The sequence below is a fragment of the Anguilla rostrata genome, chromosome 1 (assembly GCF_018555375.3).
Source record: "Anguilla rostrata isolate EN2019 chromosome 1, ASM1855537v3, whole genome shotgun sequence".
In the NCBI taxonomy this organism is placed as follows: Eukaryota; Metazoa; Chordata; class Actinopteri; order Anguilliformes; family Anguillidae; genus Anguilla; species Anguilla rostrata.
Window position 1 is genome coordinate 14,860,243 of NC_057933.1, and position 24,616 is coordinate 14,884,858.

Below are 24,616 nucleotides of genomic sequence, written 5' to 3' on the forward strand. Positions count from 1 at the left end.
AGTCCTGCTGTTTTTGTACTCAAATTACCATCATGACCTGGCTCTGTGCTGCAATGACATATTTATTAAACGATTAAAACTGCAGGGGTTAAACAGCTGGAGACATGCAAATAGATTTGCAGAAGAGAAGCTGACCTTCCCTTTAAAAACTGATCTGAGGAGGCCTGACATAATTCAATACTGTTACTACATCAAAATTCTCTTTAAGCCAATTTGACTTAATTAGACTTGAATCAATCTAGGTCTAGGACGTTTTATATGAGGTCAGGCTTGTTTGTCATCAGAAGGGCTCTCCGTGAAACATGTATCTTTGTGTCTACACACCTGTACACACACATAAAACATACCTGCACATCCACATACAGACAAGCATGCAGAGGCACTCATTATATGGCTACACAGGGTCAAATCTCTTTCCTAGAATGGGGTCTCTGTGTATTAACCTGCAGCTTCACACTGGCAGTGGCCCTGTCACTGCTCCTGGAATCAGGGATGGGGGTTTATCCCTCGGTGGGAGGACTCATTACTGTGACTTCTCCTTGTCAGAAGACAGAGGATGAAGGCTCGAAATTGCATGTATAGTGTGGTGCAGCACTGGTAGACCAGTGTGCGAGAATTGGAGGGGGGTTAACTCAGGAAACGACATAATATTGTGCCATCTTGCAGTGGATATGGTGTCCAGTGGGTTACATTATTACACAATGACTCATAATGTGAGGTTAAATAATTCCCTGCCAAAATATAATTTGTAAAACAGATTTCTGAATGTCTGTCTCTTGTAAGGATGAGAAATTATGAAATTTTTATCAAGAGGGCATAGAAATGATCAGGATTGCAAGTAACAATAAGAATTACAATCTGATGACAGCATATGAAATAGTCATCAAAGGGCCAGATTTACTTAGAATCTGTAAGGAGTAGAATGCATGTAAATATGGCATCATCGTCATCAGGATATATTTACAAAACTGGCAAATATTTAGTGGAAATGAAATATCCTAAAAATGTGGGCCATTGAATTATGGCCCTCTTTCCAAAATCGGCCCACTGACCTCTGAAAATGTCTGTTGTTATAATATTATTTCAAAATGCCTATCAGTAACATATGTGTCACTTTAAGATGAAACAAGTTCTTTCACAGCTCTGAGGATGTCATTTTTCCAAAAGGGGACCCAGCTGCTAGGCCCTCTCCTCTCTGCTTCTCTTGCAGAGGTGATAATGAAGATCAAAATGGTGTCAGAGTGAAGGGGATCATCTGGAGCATCAGCAGGAGATAAGAACAGAGAACTTCCGTCCTCAGACATCACTGCGTGAACCATGGCAACTGGACCGTCACCAACGAGGTCACCAAACCTCAATATATGAATAATACCTATGTGACCTCATCCTCACCCTGACTGATCACACGCGGTTGTCTTGCCTGTCATTGTCATGGATGGGAGAAAGAGGAAGTTGCATCTGTGAGTAGCCAGTAGTACTGAGGAAAGTTGACTAAAGTTCAGCTCACTGAGGCATGAGTGCTAGAAGTAATATTTAAAAATATATGCACACTAAGCTGTTTAAAACAACAATGTAGACTATTACTGCATGGATAATATATTAGAGGGCTTGAGAATAGTTCAGGGAGCTTGAAAAGAAGCGGCACATGGTCATTTAGATTCTTTCAAGGATGGAGCTGTGGTTGACCATAACACATCGGAGGTATTGTACTGTTAGGGACACAGGAAAAGTCATCCTCTGTGAACTTCACTGCGGTGGCAGATGAGCTTCCTTATGCAGAAACATGAAGATGTCTGAAATGTCATGTGCCTTCCCTGTTCCTGCGAGGCTCTTAATGCCAATGCTTTGACAAACGACAGGCCCAACCTTAGCCCCGATTCCGCTCCCCTGGGGTAATCCCGCGGGGATCGTGGGACTGAAACATCACATCGTCAGTTCCTGGAGCCCACCCCCTGTACAGAGCATTAATGAGGGTACAGGCCCACCCATGGAGGAGCAGGCTTCACGTTGGCATCCATTACGGCTGGTGATTAATGTCGCGCAATTCTCGCACAATGCGTCTGCGGCTAATACGATTTTTATGAACCTTTCCGCTGGTGCTTTGCGGGGCTTTTAATGACGTTAAGGAACCGTTCACAGTAAATACAATCATGGCTCCGGAACTGCCCTACGGCCTGACAGCCGATGAAAGGAAATTTCTCCTCGTTTGACGGCGGGATGGTAATAAACCCTGACAGCCTCAGGAGGAAAGCTCCCAAAAAAAAAAACACACACCGAATCCAGGTTCACAGGCAATGCTCGGCGCAATTTGGGCTCAACAAGCAGCAGCGTGAGCACTCAGGGATTGTTTGTACTTATTTGCATTTGAACAAAACATCAGCTGAGGGGTAAAACAGATGGAATGAAAGGCCTTGGATACCCTGTCTAGATAAACACATGTGGCAGGCTAAAAAAAGGCACCTGCTCATTTACTACTGCGTCTCCGCCGCTCACCTAGAATGGCTATGACCTCATCGTCCTGGATGACCTCGAGCGACCCCGACACCACGAAGCACAAGGTGTCCACGCTCTCCCCAGCGTGGAAGATGAGGTCACCGGGGGCGCAGTGGATGGTCTGGAACTCCACGGCCAGGGAGCGCAGGCAGCCGTCGCTGGCCAGCCGGAAGGCGGGGTGCTCGTTGAACACCTTGCGGTTCAGGTGGACGCAGATGTCCGCCCTCATGTCCTTGGGACAGATGGACAGCACCTGGGAACGGAAGGAAACGCACCAAATCAGGTGTCAGTCTGCAAGCTGGCCTCTGATGATGCTAGGCACCGACTGCAGGACAGCAGGAGGATAGCTGATGTAAGAAGCCAGAAAGCTGCACTAAAAATATTCTCATTATAAAAACACAAATTGACTAAACAAATTCTGTGAAGAAACCAATTCTCATGAGAATCATCTTCAAGCAAAAAACACTCAAACTGTGGTTTGAGGTAAACTGTGCAAATGGGGCACTCATTTCTTTCATTTTATAACACCTCAACAATTTTATGGATATAAAACTTTTACATTCCATTTTAGGTTTTCTCAATCTCAAATTTTTTCTTCAAATGGCTTTGCAAATGGTTTTTAAAAAGTTTTGTCTGAACATTTAAAAAACTAAAACAGTGGCATGTAGCCTTCAGGAATTTAACAGCTAAAAGTAAACAGCAGCTTTATAGTATCTGCTTCAAGTACTTAACATTATTCAAGTAAACAATATTGAACTTGCATTCAGTATTTCACTGCAGCGGTGATAAAACTAACAAAGTAAGTGCTAGTGTGTTGTTAACCTTTATTGATTGCAGTATGATGTTAGTATGATGTAGCTAACACAAGCCAATAACAATAACCCATAAAACTTATTTATAATGTTGCTTTTTCAATTGAACGTTAAAAGTGAACGTACTGTAATAGCACAAGAAATTTGAAAAGGCAAAAGTCCCAGGAGAAGATGGAGTTAAATCTTTAAAAGTTATATATTTTCAAAAGCATTCAAGATGTTGCTTGCCTGCTGTCAATAAGTCCAAGCAATCAGAGCATATAGATGGTATGTAAATTATGAAGTATGCAGACCTGTGTTCCAGAACCCAACAAATTAAATGCTTAGTGAAATGCTTACTCTTATCATTAATGGAATGTTGGGAAAATGTGAGTTTAAATGTCCAAAACGGTAAGCATATCATATTAAAATTCCATATATGTCCACAATACATTAATTTAAGGTTAAACTGATACTATAATCGCAATATGATTTTCAAAATTCAATTTTTCCAGTTGTCCTGTGCCTATGTTTGGTGGATCCAGGCTGTCGCTGCAGACACACTATACTGTCTGCCATTCTCACTTATTGCTATTCTCTTCTGTTGGTAGGTGATCCCCAGTTTCCCAACTTTCCTAGACTACTTCCTCTGCGTCTTGTCAGTCAGGCAGGAGTGCGGCACCAATTTGGACTGATACAGTAGAAAAGCTAATAAAGTTACATTTTATACATTTTGGCATCGACTTGGTACCGAAGTATCGGTTCTTGTGACATACTTATTAGTGAATATCCTTTCATGACTATGCAGCAGTCAGCCTGACTCAGGGTCAATAACAGAATGAGAAGGGACAGGCACACAGGGAGGTGCACGATTCAGAAAACTCATTTATCAGCCACAGATTCTTCTCTACCTAAAAAAGGACAGAGTAATCCTGCTTTAACCCAGTATATTATACAAAATAATCAGATACTTAATTTGTAACTATCCATTAAGTTCAATATTAAATTGGGGAAAGGTCACAAGCAAATTAAAAGCTGGTCATAGGTTTATTAGAAAAACCGGAGCACCTTGTATTTTCTTAGTGGGTCTATTCTGACAGTTTGCAGATACTTGAGGAATAAACCCAGCCACATAAACCTTTGTGCATACTTGGACAAAAAGCCAAGAAAATATTTCTTTCAGAGGTTTGGTCCAGTACAACTAATTGCCTCAGGAGATGGGGGGAAACCTATGTACCTTCTCAGTGTCGATGCCCTTGGTCATGGACCAGGTGGAGACGATGTAGTCCATGACCCTCTCGCTCAGCCCTTTAGGCACCTGGTAGAGCTTCAGGAAGTCACGCACGTTGTTGAGCATCTCGTGGTAGCGGTTGGTGTTGGCATACATCTGCTGAAAGATGGTGGTGACATTCCCAAAAATAGTTGCATACAGGAGGGCTGGGAAATGAGAAAAGACAGAGGTGCACAAGTAAGCCTTCTGACACACTGGGACATCACGGCATAATTGCATAATGTGCGTAGAGGTGCTCCGCAGTGTCTCAACTGATGAAGAAGTGAGGGCAGGTTTGCCCTGAATGCAGCCAGTTCAAGCCTTGGCCAGGTCATTAGCAGGAAAAAACCAAGGTGAACATGTTGGCAAAATACATTTGGCCTCAGTTGACCTGCTCAGGTACGGTGGCTTAAATTGGCCAGGATTCCTCTGGTTACCACTGCATCCATTAACAGCAAAAGCCAGGAGACCCCGTGGCTCTCTAGGAACAGGAGTGAGGAACACAGGCTCAAAGACATGCTTACTGTCGCCTTTAAACTTCCATCCATGTTCACTTTCCGTCCTGACACTCATCATAACTGATCAACTAATTGTTTTTTTAAATGTCTCAATTATAAACTCAGTTGTACGATTAGTCACTTGACTGTGCTGTTAGAGCATCTATGGGGACCCCTGGAGGATAACCACCAAAATACAAGTTTAAATTGTGGAGACAAACTGGTGGCCCTACTGATACGTGTACATTGGTCATTTAAGAATGTCAAAATGGAAGCACATAGATTGGATTGGACTCAGTATATACCAATTTTAGCAACTAAAACACTGCAGCTATACAGCATAACAAAGAACCCCAGAAGAGCAGCCCTTGCCATATGGTGCCACAATGTGTGTCCCTGCATTTCACTGTTCATGCTTTCTTGAGGGAAGTGAATGCACCGATTCTCCTGCTCCGCTGAGCTGTTTACTGACAGACTCCAACACTACTCCCCCGTGCAGTGTTGCCATAGAAACCCGACCCAAAATAGTTCTTAAAATAATTCAGTCATTTTCAAACCACTCAGAAAAAATAAAAAGGAAAGGCAACAATTTAAAGAGTTACTCAAAGTCAGAGCTCTGGCACATGAGCAATGGGAAGATCTGTCACAGACATAATAAGAACAGCAGAGTAGATGATTAGATCAAATAGCCCTTTTCCTACATTGTGATAACGCACACTTATATTTCAGTTTAAGACAGTTGATCTACAATAAGTGATAACACAGCGCACAGTATAAAAGGGAATAAAAGAGTAAGGGAATCTGTAGGTCTGGTAGGCACTATTTCACCCAAACTCTTTTGGTTGTAGTAAAAGTTTATGGTCAATAAAAAATAACCAAGGTAATCTTGATGGCCATACCAGACACTAAGTTCCCTTTCCAAAGCACTGTGCCTGGAGGCTGTTAGGGCTAATGTGCCCACTGTAGTATTGTGCTGAGTTTTTTTATGAACTACCATAGTCCATCACCACAGCCCAAGGGAACACACATAGTAAATATGAAATACATAGACTACCATAATGCAAACTGCCAGATCATATCTTCACTCTGCACTGGGTATTGGCTGCAAAATCTCACAAGAGAATGGAATCTGTGCAGTTGGCAGACTTCAATGCTGTGGACACAGCATCCACGGTAACATTTCAATTCAGATCCGCCTGGTAGACATTAAATGATCAAATGAATACAGCACTGATGAATCATAATGTTTACTTATACTGTACATTTTGATCTAGGCTTAGGGATAGAACATGAATATGTTAGCAGGGATAAGAAACTCATTTTAGCCCATGGGAGGTTGGTGCATATGCTGGTTTTTGTTACAACCCATTACCCTGGCTTAATTGGTTAAATTAGCTGATTATACATGTATAATGATGCAGCCCCCACAAACACTCAAGACAAATATTTGAGCTTAAGGCATATCATTCAGGCGTAATGCACCACTTTAGATTAATTACAACAGTAAAATCACTGACAGTACCACTTAAATCCTACAAATAAAGTGGCCTCTTTGCATATGAATTTGACACCCTTACACAACATCTTATGTCTAAATCAACGGCAACTATTTTTTTTATTTTGTGGTCACATGCATGTTCCAGACAAATTAAACCTGAACTATGATTTGAGTTTACCACTGACAGCCGAATACATTCTGGATAACAAAGGACATTACCACAGTCAACACAAAATGATCTCCATTCCTCAATGAGATCCTCAATGAGTTCCATCACAATGCTTTCTCTAAGAGTAATGGAGTAAGCACAATCTGGAATGGATCAAATGAGAGTTTTCACTGTGAGGTGTACATTTTTGCTTCTCAGCCACAGTCTTGGAAAATCTGAGGACTGCGAATAATTAAATGACCTGCCTCAGCACTTAACTGAGTGGTACTATGACACTACACAGTAGATGGTTAATTGAACACACTTTAATCCACCCAGCAGAACACAAGACTAGTGCTGGAATAATAATCATAATTACTAGAGTAAACATGGCCACTACATTTATTACCAAACACTATCACATTAAAACTCTTCAAAAAAAAAACAAAAAAAAACTATGAACTGTCTTCTGTCTTAACCCACAGTCCTTGGGATTCTATGGACCTTGGCCATTTGCAAATTTAATCGTTGGCTGGCTAACTGTTAGCTGGCAAATCATTAGCTAATGTCATCGCTTGCTCTTCCAAGCGGCTACAGTACAAATCTCACAGCAGACCTGTCTCCATTACATCAGCAATGTCAGAAACAGTACAGCGTCTCATCTTCCATTTAGGCTGGTGCCCAACATGGACCTTCTGAGCAGCCAAATATGCGAGAGGCCAGAAAGCAAGTTAATGAAAAGACATTAGCATACATTCACAGGCTTGAGAGTGAGCGCCATAGGGATGACATAAAATAGCACCACTTACAAAATGCTGAGAGAGGAATATTAACCGCATATAAATAAGAACATTCCTCATCCTATTCAGTGACAAAACTGAAGCAGTAAGACTGAGAGATAGCTACGGCTAGCCTAGGCTGCATGTGTAGCAGTGCTAAAGCTATTTAGTCTGGAGATAGGCCTGCACTAAGACAGCTGAGATGCATATTAACAATGCATGAATAAGTTCAATCTATTTAGCTGTGACTTGGAATAAATAAAAGACCAATGAGCAAGAACAAGATTGGTAGCAAGGCGAGGCTAAATAATAAGGCTATGCCATCCTTTCTTTGTATTAGTCACTCCCCAAGATTTAAGGATGATTTTCAGCAAACATGAAGGGATTGGATGAGTGGGATAAATAAAGAATGGTTCCAACTAAAATAACAATACAGCTAGCAATTGGGTACCAACTGCCTGTGCATCGAAGAGAGGTTGTTTAAATACACTGTTAAGTGAAATAGACAAAACCATGCCAGTACATTTCATATAAAATAAATACAAAATAAATATATAAGCTTAAAAAATACCTTATTAATGATAACAATGACAAAATGTTTTTAAAATGTTAAAAATATAATACCACTAACATTGTTGAAGAAGTTTATCACCTCAACCCCACATGCACATGTAAACACACACACACAAACGCACGCACACACACACACACACACACACACGCGCGCATACTCACTGTCTCTCTCTCACTCTCTTAAGACACTTAAGCAGATAGGAGGGGCTGTAAATGTATTACATGTGGTAAAAACAACAACAAGTGGTAAAAAAACTGAAACTAAGCTACAATAACTTTATAAAAATAAAGCCAGTCAGAATTAAATCTAAGATGAATAAAAAGAAAATCAACTCTGATTAATCTGATGGTCAACAGTAGCCACCTCCATTGTACCACTTTGACCAAATTAAAATGCATACTTTCAAAAAAATAATTAAAAGCCCAGACTCCAGACTCTGCTGAATTTCCGGTGAACACTTGATGGAACCCTTAATTGAGTGATTGGCTCGTTTCCCATGTAATTAATCTGAATAAGAGACGTAGGCCCCCCCCGGGGACGTTTTCGCTCAAGTGGCCACGAACAGCAGGTCGGAACTCAGTCAACAGTTCTGATCCGACAAGCCATAATGCTACACTCATTCTCTTCATCATCCGCACACAAATCGCCCGCCCCCAGCCTGGAACAAACTGCAGTCTGATTATGAGGTCTGCAGCAGACACAGACCACTATTCCCCCCGTCATTATCCAATCACATTGTTAGTGCTCTCGGATGAAAGGCCACAGCGCACCTCCACTTGACTTACAGTCAGCCTCTTCACCAATGAAACTTATTACTTTCAAAGTGCCACCGTGTAATTCTATTTGCGCAAATTGCAATTGAGGAGAAGGAGCCTCTTCAAAGCGAAGCTCTCCCGTTGATGTGTCTAAATAAAAATTGATCGAAGGGATGAGGATAAGAATCGCATTTTAGTCATACTTCCCTCAGGGGGGTGATAATTTTCCTTATTATCTTTTTCATAAACATATTTGTGCTGCGTTCAAGCATTCTATTTCTCATTTTGTTCAATTGAAAGCTAATCTGATGCCATTTATGAGAAAAATGAAGATGAGAAGGCACAAGAAAGTAACTTTCAATACTTTCCAAAATATCAGCCAGAGATTTGCTATGGTTAGTCAGCTATTTAAGATAACATCAACAACACTTAAACATGCAGCTTGTACTGTTTCTTTAATGTATAATAATCAGACTATGTATTAATTATACCCATTAGCAATCATCAGAAACATAATTAGGAAGAAACATCAAACATTACTTTTTCCTCATAGCAAATAATGAGAAACAGCGTTCATCTGGTGAAATTTAACAAAGGCTTGCTGAGAAGCAAGTCTCTTGGGAGCCAAGATTAATTGTCTCATTCAATTGTTTAATTATACTCGTACATCACCATTAGCAGAGATACAAATAGATCCATGACCACGCTGCAATCCATTCCATAGGCAGCAGGGTGACTGCTGTCACCATCCACTTGTATCCAGAAATAGGTTCCAACACTAAAAATCCATTCAGATTATTCTCATTAGTAATAAAGGCATCACAATACCCTTTTTAAGCAATGCTGTAAAGTCGCAGTTACTTTCACAATTGCATAGACATAATTTTACTGCAAGAACTATTTGAAGCAAATTTTAATGACAATCAAGAGACTTTTCTTTCAAAGTATTATAACAACAGTGAAAACACAAAGGAGGGTTCGCAGAAACACTTACACAGCTCAGAAGACCGGGGGAATAGAAAACACTGGACCTTCGACTTAAGACCAGAGATCTTCTTGAGTAAATAATGAGATGAGATGATTAATTCAAAGTAAAGTTATTGCACATTCCAGCAAAGATTTAATGGCTGATTTCCATTTGAAAACATATTAAGGGTTAAATTCTGGGTTCATGGAAAAAACCCCTCCCCCACCACCACCTGCTGCCCCACGATTTGAGTTACTCACAAGGGATTATACCTCCTATATGAATCCATATCATTGTTATTATTCAATTTTCCCTCTTTATGCACACACGGTTAAGAGTCTCCTAATCTCTCAATCCACTGCTAACTTGCCCTTCCTTCTCTGACCCCCCCATGCACTATATCCAACGGTCAATGAAAGCAATTATGTTAAGGAACAATCCATCAAGTCTCGTTTCTGCTTGATTCAATTATCACCGCCGTCATTCATGCTGAAAACTCGCCTCTTTCAAAAAATTTGTATAAATTGCAAAAAAGAAATTAAAAAAGGGGGGGCCCAATTTCTTGCCTTTTCATACCAGGAGATTGGGTTGATACAGAATAAGTTCATAAATGAATGAGTCAGGCAGATGTAGAGGATGAAAATGATAACAGTAATAATTATGGAAATAATGGTTGACTCGCTACAAAGCAACACCCTTGTAACTGCACGCAGCTCGATATTGAAACATATTAAATATTTACTAGCTGAGCCTCATTTAATGATATTTTCCCAGTGTGCCACATCTCTCTTCATAGGGCGACAAAGGGTATTGGAATATCAATGAGAGGCAGAATGAAAAAAACTTTGGAGAAGTTACGAAACAGGAGAGGAATGGTAGAAAATTAACACTCCCGACCAAAATCAATAGCCTATCAGTCATAAATTTACTGCAGAAGTGAGACAGGCTAACAGGCTTATTTAATCCCATTTTTATATGAGCAACAACTGGTATATACATCTTGCGTGGGGTTAGAATTAATATACAAATAATTTTTTAATGAATTGATTGTTTGAAGTAGTAAATTTGGTAAGGGATAGCATACAGTGTATATAAAGCACACAATAGATTCATTAACCAAACTGTGGTATAAATGTGTAAAAAGTAGTTTCGATACTGGGTGGAAAACCACAGAAACCAGCTGTAATTCCAGCTGTGAATGTCACACCTAAGCAAACAATTCCTTACAGGGTCTGGAAAATGGCACCATCCTATTACCAATACGTAAAGCCAGCCCACACTCTCCTACTACCTCTATGCCAGCTGAAACCTGCCAGTGGAGCTCATTGGATTGGATGAAAACATGTGCAAAGCCACATAAGCAATTTGACATTTTGCACGAAGAAGACTGCATAAACTACAACAACAGAAAACGTAGTAATCTTAGAACATCTACAAAGGAAATACGAAGTGCCAGAATCGTAATTTGTATTATTAGCCAAGCCAGGTACCCTGTCAAACAAAGTCAAATGTCCCCTTAATATCTCACATGATAAACGGATGCTATGGAGTAAGAAATTTTGATTAGTGCTTAGCAAAGTGGGCTGGCATTAAGAAGATCCATAAAATTAAAAAGGGTCCATAAAATTAGTACACACTTTGAGACACCTGCTGGCACTTTATGGCGAACAACTCACATGATAAATGCCCATGTAGACAAGAGTTATAAAACACAAGCCCCTTTCATACCCACTGCAATCAAGCTAGTCTCCATTTGTGCTCTGGACACCCATCTTGTATTAATGAAAGAAGAAAGATAGTGGCAATTATATTCAGAGTTCGATCAAGACACTTGTTGTTTGTGGTTACAAGAGTTAACACGATTTAGCAAGTTTCAATTATAATTTTATGATATTCAAGTTACATCATTTTTCTTAGTTTCATCATTTCCATCAAGATCCATGTTTCTCTTTTGTGATGTGTTGCTGAATTCAGAAATACATCACAAATATCTAGGGCAGCAAATGGACAGCCTATAATAAAGTGTCACATCAGCAAGCTGCTGGTTAGAAATTTATTGGCAAATGTGAAGGGCCAAAAAGTCGATTGAGGAACAACCCTCCTTTGTAAAGGACTGTGCTAAAGGCTGAGTAATTTGTTAATAGCGCTAATTCTTCTCCTTCTGCTGGTCGGATAAGTCCAAATTCAGTTAAAGGTGCATTAAGCCCCAATTCAGCTAAAGGGATTAAAGCCATTCGCTTCAAACTAAATTGTTTCTCAAACTTTCTTCTGTAAAAGTACTTTTCTCTTCTGCTATATATTAAAGAGAGTAATTGAGTTGAGGAGAAAAAAAAAAAAAAAGTCCTAAAAATGATTCTGCTCACTGTTACTCAGCAGATTAATTATTCTGCTTTGTGTACACTGTTAAAATCCTTTCATTTTTGGGTGCTTGGATTAATTTGTACTGCTAATCTCCTAATCTGCCGAAAACAATCCCTCGCGCATGAGAGGTGCGCAACAGAGACCTATCGAGCCACGCAAGCCTTTGTGAAAGGAACAAACTTCAATGGGAATGCAGGCAGATCCTACAGGCAAAGACCAAGAGAGGATCACCAAAAGAAATCAATGACATCAATAACAAAATCAAACATTTTACTTGCAATGCACTGGAATGCAAGATTGTCCCTGGAGGACCTGGAAAACGGGCACCAGCACAGGGATAAACAGTATATAACCGGCAGAGCAGAGAGCCATGGGCTCGGGGTTTCCGGTGGACAAGCTGGGGGATGGAATTCTGAGTGGAGAGATCACAAATGACTCTATGCAAATAAAGAGTAGGAAGGAAAATCCCCAGATATATGACTCATCGCATGAATCAAACGTGAACAAAGCAACGACACCACACACTACAGTTTAGCATAGCTGCAGAGAGAGCGAGAGCAAGAGAGAGACAGAACGTGTGTGTGTGAGTGTGCATGCATAGTTTTCTTCACAAGTCATTACAGAACCCGTGAAATATATGCACTTGTTCAAGTTCTCTGTCTATATGTGATGCCCACATCAAATCCAGGAAGAAGGCGATTGCAAACTGATGACAATCTTTCTGGCTCTTTCCTCCTGACAATGGAGACACACTGTTATGCGGGAAAGACACACTAGCAGGAGAGCTTTACGCTGCCTCGGTACTTATTTTTGATTTACACATTTATACTTGTTTTACTCACTTCGGATCAATTATTCTGCTCAATTTAAACTGCATTGATGAAGGTGCCCTTGTAATAAACTACAAAACAAATGAGGGATTATGACCAAATTCCGCACAGCACTGTCGTTGATCAGTGGGAGACGGATGCAGTATTGAACAGGTCTGGGAGGGGGGTTATGCACACAGGCACAGGCAGTGATGCACGGTGAGTGGGGTCTTTTCAGCCTAACATTATCACTGGGGAATTCACCACAGGAAGAGTCTGCCCTAAAGCCATTAAAGAGAAACAGTATGCTCTTGGTAAAGGCATTTTCATTTCTGGAGAAAAATGATTTAGTCATTTTAAAATGTCAAAGTAGAAGTGTTCATCGTCTAATTACCAGACCAAAATTATACAGAGACAGAGAGATGACAGAGGGCATGTTGTACAAGTGCGAGCGCACGCACACACACAACCACACACACACACCCCACACACACACGCATACACACATGCACACACACAGACACATGTGCGCGCTCACACACACTGCCAAAGGGGAAGATGAACATTGTCTTTTTAAGTCTCCTATGCAATGCTCCCCAATAAAAAGTGTGAGATACCAGATAAGTGTGTGCAACCAATTAAACAGTATAACAACTCAGACTGGCTCCCCTGAAACCTGGGGAGTTTGTCTCTCGGGGGCATTCTTTAGAGATTCATCCCATTAGAAATGTCCAGCGCATACTCTCTAATTTACCGCCTTCTTCTGTGTAACTAATAATGCTCTGCCCAATTTGGGCCCCAGAACTGGAACACTGGAAGCTTGCTGGACTCGGAAGCTGACGTGACCTGAATGAGTCACTCAAGGTCTGAGAGACAATGTGTTACACAGGGCAACAGACTCGCTTTGGATTAATCGTCCCACGGGCGATAACGCAGCACTTCTGTTCTACTCCGGGATCGGCCAAGACAACGACTATCTGTCTGCCATTAAGGAGGCCGGCTATACGGAAAAAGATCACAAAGAGTCGCACTCACAGGGCAGAGTCTCTGAACACATTTTTTCATGAAAGGCGATCGTTTGTTGAAATGCCAAACAGTCAATAAAAAAACCAAAACACAAATATGATAATTCCAACTGGGCAGTTATATTTAGCACACCAATGCTCTCTCTCTCTCTCTCTCTGTTTGTTTTTGTGCCTCTCGCTCTGTGTCTGGCTCCCTCTCCCTTTCGACACTGTGGGCAGCGTGACAGACGATCTCTGAGGAGCGCATTATATGGCCACCGCTTTGTGGCTTCCGTGGGGGGGGGGGGTTTGGGGGGACAGTTCTGGGCCAGAGCCGATTAACACATTCATAATCGCTTTAATCACCCTGGATCAATTAAGTCTGCCCATTTTAAATCACACTGATGAGAGCGTGCTTGCCATGCAGTGGGAACACTCAGCTTATTTCTCATTCTATGCGATCTCTATTGCATTACGGACTGCGGTCTCTATTGCACTACGGACTGCGGTCTCTATTGCATTATGGACTGTGGTCTCTATTGCACTACGGACTGCGGTCTCTATTGCATTGCGGACTGCGGTCTCTATTGCATTGCGGACTGCGGTCTCTATTGCTTCGGATGCGGTCTCTATGCGTACGGACTGCGGTCTCTATTGCATTACGGACTGCGGTCTCTATTGCGTTACGGACTGCGGTCTCTATTGCACTACGGACTGCGGTCTCTATTGCATTATGGACTGCGGTCTCTATTGCATTACGGACTGCGGTCTCTATTGCGTTACGGACTGCGGTCTCTATTGCACTACGGACTGCGGTCTCTATTGCATTATGGACTGCGGTCTCTATTGCATTACGGACTGCGGTCTCTATTGCACTACGGACTGCGGTCTCTATTGCATTATGGACTCGGGCATGAAACCGTATCCCCAGCCTTTGCAGAGATGGCATAGCCGGTCAAAGCAGATACATGGTCTAATTATTATCGCCCAGGGCTTGTAAAAGCTCAGGTAACGGTTGTGCCTCTGACCCGAACGGAGGCTTGCCAGTCTAAGCTCCCTTCGGCGCCGCGAGTGCTTTACTGAGGGCTTACCGCTCCGTGTACATTAGATTCATCCAACTTTTCAGCCATTATTCAAAGGGTCTTTCCCCCCTAATCCTTGTCTGTGATAGCTTCTCCCCTGGCACCGCGATATAAGTCGAAACGCGTAATCTCATTACGGCGCGGAAACCGTCTCCGGGAACACGGAGCCGGAGCGAGACTCCGCCATCGCTCACGTTTCATTCCCGCTAAACTGGCGGCCGCTCTATTTGATTTCTTTAGTTTCATCAGAAGCGCGATGCCTGATGCCTGAGCTCATTATGCGCACACTGGCATGTGTGCTCTCAGCAGATGAGCGTGGGCCCCAGTCTCATATCTGCTGCCAATGTAGTTAAGTGGCCCAGTAATCAGAAATAGCTATTTTCTGCAAAGGGAAGAAAGGTGTGGGAAGAGGACGCTCTGCTCTTCCAGGAGAACTGCGCGTCTGTGGGAACGTGGGCTGACATCGGGACATCGTACTCTGCCGGGCTGACATCGGCCTCATTGTTCGGGTGAAGAGCCGCTCGGCGTCGCCAGCTATCTGTTCGGAGCGAGTGATTTAAATTACACTTTTTCTTTCGGGCAACAATGCAGCCGTAAATAGCAGCAGCGCAGACGATTACACTGAAAGGCCCCCACCACTGAAGCCAAGCTCCTCTCCTGAGAGTTAAGGGGACAATATGGCTCATCTATTCCAGGCAGACACACGGTGCGCTCAGTAGCGCTCAGTAGCGCTCACTGCGAGAGGCGAGACGTGATATTCAACGCAGCCGATTGCTCTGCTTGAATGGCACAGTGCACTCAGACCCAGGAACATTTTATGTACGGAATCCACATCAATAGGTTAAGTCACCTCAAATTTCCACAAATTGATCTGGTTTTCACATAATTTACGCCTGACATTGTGCCCAGAAAGCATTTTCATAGACTTGCTTTCATGGACTTTGTTAATAAAGCTATACAGCTTTCCCTGCACTGCATACGCAACAGACCCAGCTAGAGCTGCATTTCTTCATCCAAATACACATATAACTGCCACATTATTTTATAAGAACGGTTACTGGGTTTTAAATGAATGCTTGTGCTTTTCTGATAAATACCATATAATAATGATATACTGTATGAAAGTATATGTATAAAATTAAATTAAAAATACAGACTGCCTCATAACTACAGACAAGGTCTGCATTCTGTTTAAAAGCTATATGATTAAGTGATCAGAGTAATGTTACAGACTTGTACATTCACAATACATACAATAGAAAATCATTTAAAAAATCAAATTGCTCAATGAATATGCAAAGATACCCAAACAGATAGAATGAACAATGCTGTTATGGTAACATAATGGATTCATATGGAGTGCAAAAACATTACCCTAAAATAACGCATTCCAAAGCAGAGCGGTAAATTAATTCTGCAGCCTGATGCTGGTGCTCCATAGGAAATCATTCCTATTAGATTACACTGGTGTCACATTATTGGTGGTAATTAGACAGCAGTCTAGTCCTGGAGCTAGAATCACACCTTTCTGGGAGGAACTACATTGAATCAATGCAGAAAGCTGGGGAGATGCACTAGGGAACTCCACAAAATTAATGAGGATCTGAACTGTATGCTTAAATGCAATGGGCTGCTGCATTTCAAATAAATCAGATCAATCTTAACGCCCTGCCCGTGTAACTGTAGCACTGGGACTACTGGCCCTCTCAGAGCTTGCGTCTCCAAGCTTTGGGTGTTTGCCTGAGTGAGTGTAGGGTATTAACACTGCAGGACGGTCTAGAGCCCGATCAACATGGCTGTATTTACAATACAGTTGGACGGAATGGGAGAGTGGTGAAAGCTGAAAGGGGTAAAAGAGCACAATGAACCACACGCTTTCTGCAGTGATGGAGAACACTGACAGCACTGGGGGCCATTTGTGAGCAATCTGTGGAAAAGCACACAGTAAAAAGTGTTTTTCATTTTTATCTACCAGAATCCAAAAGGGATGAAATGTACTCTATCAGATTTTACACTGGACATTAAACTTACAGTCCAACCTTTAAAACACTGGCTTATCGATCTGCATGAAACTGTCTGTGGTGGATTCTCTCAAACAGCAGACCTCTAAAGCAGGAAAGCCTTTGACAAAATGGCTAAGGCTGTCCAGAGCTTCATAGATCAAGGCAATTGGCTAATGTAAGACCGCGCGCTAAACATAACCAGCTACAGGACTCAGCATTTTGCAGCACTGGCAATACGTGTCACCAGAATTAAGGACCATGTTTATGTAATCCCTGTCCCACCCCACTGCATTTTTAAAAAGTCCTCTCAGTGGAAGTCATGACTTATATAAAACGCGCTCGGAAGGTAGAGTCAGACCTGCGTTTCATCAAAGGGCATTTGAAGTCTTTGTGGCCTTTGAAGTTTTCTGCGCGGTGCTGAGGGCGGAAGGGAGCTCCTGCTGCACTCTACAGGGGACTCGCGAAGCCCGGTCCGAAGCTGCAGTCAGACTGAGAGGTCGGGCCGGACCAACGGGAGCCAGCGGATCTCAAACGAGGCGGAGAACGAGCGCACGACCCAGGCGCTGAAGAGGGGCAGCCTCCGCCGCCCAAACAAGACAGAAGTCTGATCCGCTGTCAGGTTTCATCAGCGCCCTGTGCTGAATTGTTCCGGACGCCTCGGCAGGGAGACAGAGGGGAGCAGGCTGCTCCAGTGGGAGCTGTGCGCTCAGAGCAATGCCTGGGTTCGAGTCCCCCAACGTGACACTATATTACCTCCACAGCGCTGCACTGGCGCAACATCAACGTCTTCAAAGGGTCCTGGGATGGGATTGTTCCCAGCTGATAAATAGTAAAGGATACACCTCTGAAGCAGGATAGACAAAAAGGGAGCCATTTTCCCGACAATGTAAGCACAACTACGCCTGGGCACAAGTGGAATTGCTAGTTTCGTCTTCTGCAAATAGAATATGTGAAAGCTGTATATACACGGATGCGTAAAATGCACAAGAGAGCAGGGTCAGGTAGTTGTTTCTCTAGTAAGTGTACAATCACCTAATCAAGTGCACGTCTGAAATTAGTGGTGACTTTGGTACTAAACAAACATTTACAACAAAGAAACATGCACTGGCATTTAAAAGGAAAAATATATTTTGTTTGAAAAGGAAATAAATCAGAAAAACTATTCAGTCTCACCTTTGTTTTGATATCCTGAGTAATGGTTTGTAGAAAGGCTTGCAATGGAGCCTCTCATAACGTGCTTGCTCTTCGGCCATGACTAGATTAGCGCTTCATAGCAAAGCTATCAGAATGTAACAATTAATATTTTAACTAGCAATTAGTTAGCACTGTAATTGACTGGTAATTGTTCACTTATTTTGATACCATTCACAGTAATGACTTCAGATCCAAAGCTAATGTGTAAATTTGTAAAAAGCTTTCATGTGTAAAAAGAACTGGTTGTCATTCTCTATGGCTCATTGTATGAATCATCAAATATTTCAGAACCACTTTTTAAGAAGTATATTTCAAAATGACATGTTTTATTTAATTTGCAGCTATACAATCATACACAATCCTAGAAATTGGGACATCATGTTTAAATGTATTTATTTATTAATGTATGTATTTACTTATTGTAGCAAGTTTAATGGCTATTCTAAGCAGAAGGACTTGGTAATTGCTCCTGCACATCTAATAAATCCCTGTGTCATGTAAACACATGGGTGTGAAACTGAATCACCACAATCAATCTCTACACTGACCACATGACCATTAACTGATCCCATTAGCTGGGCTGTGCTGTAGGCAGCCTAAGCTATCTTCTAACCCATGGCAATATACTGTATATAATATCATTCCAAGGCTCTATATCTTGCTTAGCCAACTCCTACTTGCCTCCTTCAGCTCACCTCTAAAGATGAGCTCTCTTTGAAACACACATCTGCATAGTTAAACATGTCCTGTGCTTTTTCCTGCAACACTGAAACCCTGGAATAATCAATCACCTCTTCACTCACTGGCCTAGTCTGTCCCAGCCCAGCACATTATAATCCATGACACACCAACAGCCATCATTACAAAAGCTCTGCTGAAGAACATCTCTCATTGGGTGTCGATAGAGAGGGAGGAGACTTGGTATTGATCCACTTGCAATCAAAAGTTTATGACTGGGAAGTGATCCTCACCGGAAGCGCCAGGGGACCTTTTAATTGGTCTGTTTCTCACCCAGCTGTGAACTGGCTTTGGCGTGACCGCTCCTTATCCCATTGATTGCTTTGAGGACACTGTGAGCTCATCACCTTTGGGCCATCAATTCGTTTTTTTATCCACAATGCACCTGGGGGGTTGCTATAATCCTATGTAGCTAGGCGTGGAAAAATTACTGAACATTGGACCATTTGCGCACACACATTGTAATTACTAAAGTAAGGACTGTACAATATTCCCACTGATGCAGTCATTTAATTAAGGAAAAAATAGAATTAATGTTCATAGGTCCAGAATGATTTCCCAGCTGACAGATACGATAATGACAACTTTAAATAAAATCCAGAAGCCTATAATCTGTAGAGATAATGTACATGATAAGGAAAAGACAGATTTGCATCAGTAAATGAACTCTTCGAAATGTTAAGCACCATAATTTGCCAATGGGTTTAAGGGGAGCATGGAATATTTGTAAAGAAAAAAAAAAAAAGACCACATTTTCAGTTTGCTTCTTTCTGCTCGGGGACAAGTCATATGGTATTTTAATTCAAAATTTTATATTTTTATCAAATTGAAGTGATTTTGGGGGAAAAGCCAAAATGCCAGCTGGCTTTTCAATCAACCAAGTAGTGAAAAATTAGACAATTAAGCCAATCTGACTGAAAAAGCCAAACCTGGCAGGATTTATGCAAACAAGGCTTGTGTTCAATAACTGCATCATTCTGAAGCATTATGCTCTGCAGATGTATTGTCTGCTGTTTATATAGGGCCAGCGCAAGAACTTTCCATGGTGCTGAAACTCAGTACATGGTGTTGTAGCCCCTTCGGTTGCTAGCCATCACAAGGGGAAGCCAGGACAAAGGCTGAGATGTTAAGGCATTGCTTCACAACAACATGCATGGTTTTATTGCCACACGTGTCCCCACGAAAAAACAGATTTTTTTCAGTGCATCACTGATACAGAGTCTTACTGCTTTCACAGTAGCTGTATCACCCAAGAACTGTATCTTCAGCTTTCTAAACCAGTCTTTGCAAGACTTTACAGGATTGTGAAGAGCGACGCTAGGTTTTCATCAGCAGAGATGCCTGTTCATTCACAATATTAATTCCTGCATGAAGATATCCACAGTTGTTTCCTGAGCGCATTTCCATGACAAAGCAAAACACAAAGCAAAACACTAGTCTAGGTCGGTGTCCTGTCCGCAAGTAGAATTGATTTTTTTGTTTCCATTCAGCATACCAATGGAATTGGGGCTATTGAGTAAGCTGCTATCAATATGTACATGTTCAATTTAGACCAACCCACAGATCTCTTAATGGTACATCTGTATATCTACTGTAAACCACAGCCCTGGGGAAATAGTCCCTCCACAATGGAATAGACCTGGCTCTTTCACACTGAACCACAACCTGCCACTTTACAATGGACCAGCACATGCAGAGCAGTGGAATGAAATGAGGGTACTCACAGCCCACCATCATCATGGCCACAGAGAAGATCTTCTCCCCGTCTGTGGTGGGTGCGATGTTCCCGAAGCCGATGGTTGTAAGGCTAGTCATGGTGAAGTAGAGGGAGGTGATGTAGAGCGAGTCTTTGCTGGGGCCGCCCTCCCATTGGCCGGGGCCGCTGGTGTTGTAGTAGTAGGGCGAGCCGATGCTGGTGGCCAACTGGTAGAGCCAACTGTCCGTCTTAATGGTGTTGGTGACCTTGTCTATCACCTCGTAGTCGCCGATGCTGTACCAGATGCAGGCCAGCCAATGGGCCACAAGCCCAAAGACGCACACCAGCAGCACCAGCACCGCCGCTCCGTACTCCAGGTAGTGGTCCAGTTTCCGGGCGACCCGGCCCAGACGCAGCAGCCTGATCACTTTCAGCGAGCTGAACAGACTGCTGATCCCCTGTGCGGCGGAAGAAACATGGTCACCACTGGCCATCCCCAGTGCCACAGATGATCCATGCATGCGCATGCCCACACACAAGCAAACAAGCATGCATACACAATCGTAATTGTAATACACTAGGATTAAGCAATAAGTCATAATCACTGACTTTCACATTATTACATGTTTCTTTCCCCTTCTGAAGCAGCCATGCTGTTTTTTCCAGGTACATGTCCCAATGTGGAATAAAGAAAATACTAATGAATTGAACTGAATCTTTCCCTCAGAAGACTGCCCTTGATCGTAGTGGTGGAAAAATACTACACAGCAAAATGACCAGTGTTCATTCAACACAGGTAACAGATAACATTTGATCCCACATACCAGAGTATGCATATGGCTACAAATGAACTCCAGGTCCAACCCACAGAAAAATGCAATCTAAATTCTAGCATCAAACCATTGTATTGGCACCAAAGACTCCGTTGCCATGAAGCCTGCAGACTCTAGGCAGCCACACGGTTCAATTACCTTATTATCCATTCAAAGTACTGTAGGAATGATAGCCACAGGACATCAGAGGCTTGTGATGCTACAGCCGAGTCAAGTTATCAGGGAAGATCTTACAGACTACATGAATAATTACAGTCATCATTTTTTTAATCTACCTATAACCGGTTTATCTGATGGCTTTCATGCCTTTGAGGGAAAGCAGTGTCTGTTCTAGGCTGTGAAGAGCATGCAATTTCCCTTGTTTCTTCAGCCCAGAAGATTAAAGTTGTATTTAAAAAATAAATAAATAAATAAATAAATAAATAAATAATAAAAAAAAAAAAAAAAATAAAAAAAAAAAAAAAAAAAATAAAAACAAAACTGTGACTGAACCACAGCCACACCCAGAAATACCAGCCCCACAAGCTCATGGTTCCAGACAGGGCTCTCAGAATCTGGAGGCCTCAGACATGTATTTTAGTGAGGAAGTGATTGGACCGATGGCCCTTTTGTATGGACTTTTGCTCTTGATAATAAGGCAAACATGCCTGAAGGTATAGCTTCTGATCATTCTGAGCATGCTCCTCACAGCCACAGACCACACACGCAGCCATTGCTGTGGAGGAGACAGAATGCTGGCATTCCTTACTATGCTGATGCAAGTGCACACCTACACATACCGCCATACCAGCACTCCTGGTGTACCTGCAGCACACTGTATCTCTCTAGTACAATAGTGATGGAGAGCAGAATGAAACAGGCAATGGTTAAGTAGGCAAGGTACAGCACTGTGGAGGGGACGGGGGTAGAAAACAGAAGTGTTGTAGAAGTGCTGTCATGTAAAAGCAGAACAACTAAATGAGATGGGAAGTGTAGCTCAGTCCTTTCAACCTCCATGTGCATTTTACACTTGATAAGTATCATGCGCAATAGCCGTATTTCAGCAAAAATATTGGCAACAGAAAAGGTGAATTCTCTTGATCTGTGTTTAACCCATTGGGATGTAAAAACAATGCAATGCATTTTTTTCAAGTTGGTTGGCAAATTTCGAGCATAGATGGGCTAAATGACCTGTAATATTCACGTTCTTGATCTTCCCACAATCTTCTTCATATTTAAAATGAATATTTGGATACTGTTAGGATCTGAGTTAGTATCGCTTTATATAACATACCAGAAAATTGAGGCTGGGTAGACTGAAAATTTATTTAGCCTGTGTACCCGTGACAACGTTTCAGTTAGGGTAAAGAAGATCACCATAAGCATATAACACCACCTCCTCAGTGAAGGCAGCAAGCCAAAACTCATCTTAAGCTGCATCTTAATTGAAATGCATAGATCAATATTTTTAATCTATTTTAAAAAAGGAGACAACGGCAGAGATTGATAAGTGTTATTTCTTCAAAGTGAAAATGCTTGTTGTATACCCAAATAGCTGGCTATATGTGATGTCAGCTTTCTAAAGCACACACACAACCAGAAATACAAAGTTCAATTTATTCAAACCTTTCAGCAGTTTCATAAAACTAAATGCACTTCCATAAAACTGCCCCTGTGTATATTTTATGCAAGAGCAGCATGTTTGGTGGTGCATAACATCTTTTAAAAGTCTAGCGCTGTATTTGAGAGAAGCATTAAAACGCTTCAGTTAAACTTTACTCAATGTCCAATAATAGGTCTGTGACAATGTAGGTTTGAGGTGCTTTGTGAGGAATGTTTTGAATTAAATAGTGGCATGACTGTAATTGCCCAGTATTCAGCTTTTGCTGTCTTTAATATAAAGTCATTTCAAAATCAGCAGAGATGTCTGTTACCACTGTATGGGGACACCGCAGCTTACCTTAAGCTATTCACGAAGCACAAATTTGATCTTTGCAACAAGAAAAGTTGTCACTGGTGCGGTTGTTCGTGTTCGGTTTCACAAAAAAAAAGGGGCCAATGAAATCTGGTTTTCTCCGACAAACTTGGGTTATCGTGCCAGCTTATTGCTCAGTGCTGTGAGCAAAACCTTGTGAAGCAGTGCAGGTAACAATGACTACAGTAATGCAGCTCACTCATTCCATCTCCAGACATCAACACTCACTCTTCAAGTCTGCTTTGGAGGAAACTGCCCACAGTGCAGTCCGCAGACTTTCAAATGTTAAATGATGTTGACTCGCTCAGCAGTAGCACAGTATTGGAGAGAGTGTGGCACTGTGGGATGAAACCCATGTTTTTGCAGATGCTCAAAAATAGTGTTTTTTTTTGTGAATGACAGCGCGCCCATAGCAACAGTACATTTTCTCAGCGGTACGGCTTCCCATCCAAGTCGGCTCAATAAGAAATCGCAGGCTTCCGGGGCACAGCGAATTGATATTTATTGACCAGTCTACGTCTTCATGCCATTCTGTGAAATCGTGTGAATAAATGGGGACCCGTGCTATACAGTATAAAGAACACCAGAGAAGGGCGTTTACGGCACAAACTAAAAAATGTGCAAAAGCACTTCACACACTTGTACACTGAAATCCTTTCCAATGACAATGCTTCACTAGGCTACTCCACCCCATTAATTATAACCATTAACATCATAAAGCTTAAAGTTCTTTCTCACTTTGTGTAACCAACAGAATGGAACATTTTTTAAATGCTCAAAATAATTACTTTTAAATTTGCATTCATGAAAGGACAGATTTATCCATTGGGGACCTAAGCGAAACACACACAAGTGGACTGTGCTAATGTGTAATTATTACTAAAACAGAGGAAGGCTAACCAATTAAAGAGTGTAATTTATGTCGTATTTTATTTGGGGTGCAGATAGAGGGTCACATAAAACATAATTCTAAGGATGAAATAGTGTTCTGTTTAATCCCTCCTGACCGCCAGAGGCAGTGCATAAGGACTGGACTATCACTGTCACGTTGGATTGTGGAGTTTACCACGCTGGCTCACGCACGTGCAAACTGCCCCCTTCCAGGTGCGGAGTGAAGTGCCACTCTACCAGGTATGTGGCTACATATTGGGCAGCCTTCAGGGGGGTTTG

The 24,616-nt window shown here is 42.0% G+C and overlaps 1 protein-coding gene across 4 annotated transcripts in view; it reads right to left on the minus strand.

The window, feature by feature from the left end:
- LOC135248996 (potassium voltage-gated channel subfamily H member 5) overlaps positions 1-24,616 on the minus strand; it is a 76,265-nt gene that overhangs the window by 22,236 nt on the left and 29,413 nt on the right. For all 4 annotated transcript variants that reach the window (XM_064324180.1, XM_064324178.1, XM_064324198.1 and 1 more), the window contains 3 exons: positions 20,688-21,117; positions 4,522-4,721; positions 2,494-2,746 (listed from right to left, as the gene is read on the minus strand). In XM_064324180.1, coding sequence (XP_064180250.1) covers positions 2,494-2,746; positions 4,522-4,721; positions 20,688-21,117 — 883 coding nt within the window. The remainder of the gene's footprint in view (positions 1-2,493; positions 2,747-4,521; positions 4,722-20,687; positions 21,118-24,616) is intronic.